This window comes from Sinocyclocheilus anshuiensis, unplaced genomic scaffold (genome assembly GCF_001515605.1).
Source record: "Sinocyclocheilus anshuiensis isolate Anshui unplaced genomic scaffold, SAMN03320099.WGS_v1.1 C32379392, whole genome shotgun sequence".
NCBI classification, from domain to species: Eukaryota; Metazoa; Chordata; class Actinopteri; order Cypriniformes; family Cyprinidae; genus Sinocyclocheilus; species Sinocyclocheilus anshuiensis.
In genome coordinates, this window is record NW_015615656.1 from 1 (window position 1) to 922 (window position 922).

The following is a 922-nucleotide window of genomic DNA, read 5'->3' on the forward strand; positions in this document are numbered from 1 at the left end:
ACTTTTCTTCTAGGACAGAGAAACCCATCAAGCCATGCCACACTATTAAAACACTTAATACTTTTGGTGCTAGTCCAGGTGCAGATTAAAAAAAACCCTCATTGCTCAACACTATGCAAGAACTTTTCATTTGCATCCTGAAACATACCAAAAGGTTCAAGAAACTGGTAGAGCTTCTCCCCGATGGATATAGCTTCTGAATACTGTCGCATGTGGTAATGAATCACCGCTTGATTGTAATAGAGGATACTGTTCTCAACATCATCCAAACCGTCAATATCATCCACAGCTGTGTGCATCTGCAAACAACGATCAATTAGCATCAGTACTCTAATGACAAGGCTTAGAATAATGAAAAGGATGCAATATGTAATATCAAACCTGATTCTTCAAGGTCATTAACGTCTGCTTCAGGGTGCTGGTTGTTGTCTGCCCACTTTTATAAAACTCAGTGATCGCTTTATTAATTGTAATCTTGTAGTCCTCTTTGTTAAGCTCCTGAAGGCTGTCAAGGTGTTTCAGGGACTCGTCATAGCTTCCAGCCTAAAGAAACATCACGTTATATCGTCAACAATGACCTCCGGAAACAACCACGGATACAATCTCCTGCTCAGATTATAGTTATTTACCTTAAAAGCCTCAAAAGCATTGGATGCTGTCTCCTTCTCCTGATCGGAGATCCCAGGGGAGGAAATGCTGTCATGTTTCATGTCACCAGCTTGATCTTGAGAGGGAACAGATGCAGTTAAGTGACAGATGCGTGACTCAAATCATGCTGTACCTATTGACAGCACTGACCACCATATACGACTGGAAACTACACCTTCAACAGATTTAGCTACACTTTTATAGTAAATATACTTTATACTTTGACCTTTGTGATTGTAGCTAAAAAGACAATGAATTCAACAACCTAGGCGGT

General features: G+C 40.2%; 1 protein-coding gene across 1 annotated transcript; it reads right to left on the reverse strand.

The window, feature by feature from the left end:
- Positions 1–148: 148 nt before the first annotated feature.
- LOC107682587 (CCR4-NOT transcription complex subunit 10-like) lies at positions 149–733 on the reverse strand (the record flags this gene model as incomplete). The annotated part of the gene is made up of 3 exons (XM_016478780.1): positions 630–733; positions 382–543; positions 149–299 (listed from the first exon to the last, which is right to left on the reverse strand). Coding segments are annotated over exons 1-3 (394 nt in total), but the record flags the coding sequence as incomplete, so codon positions are not given.
- Positions 734–922: the final 189 nt, after the last annotated feature.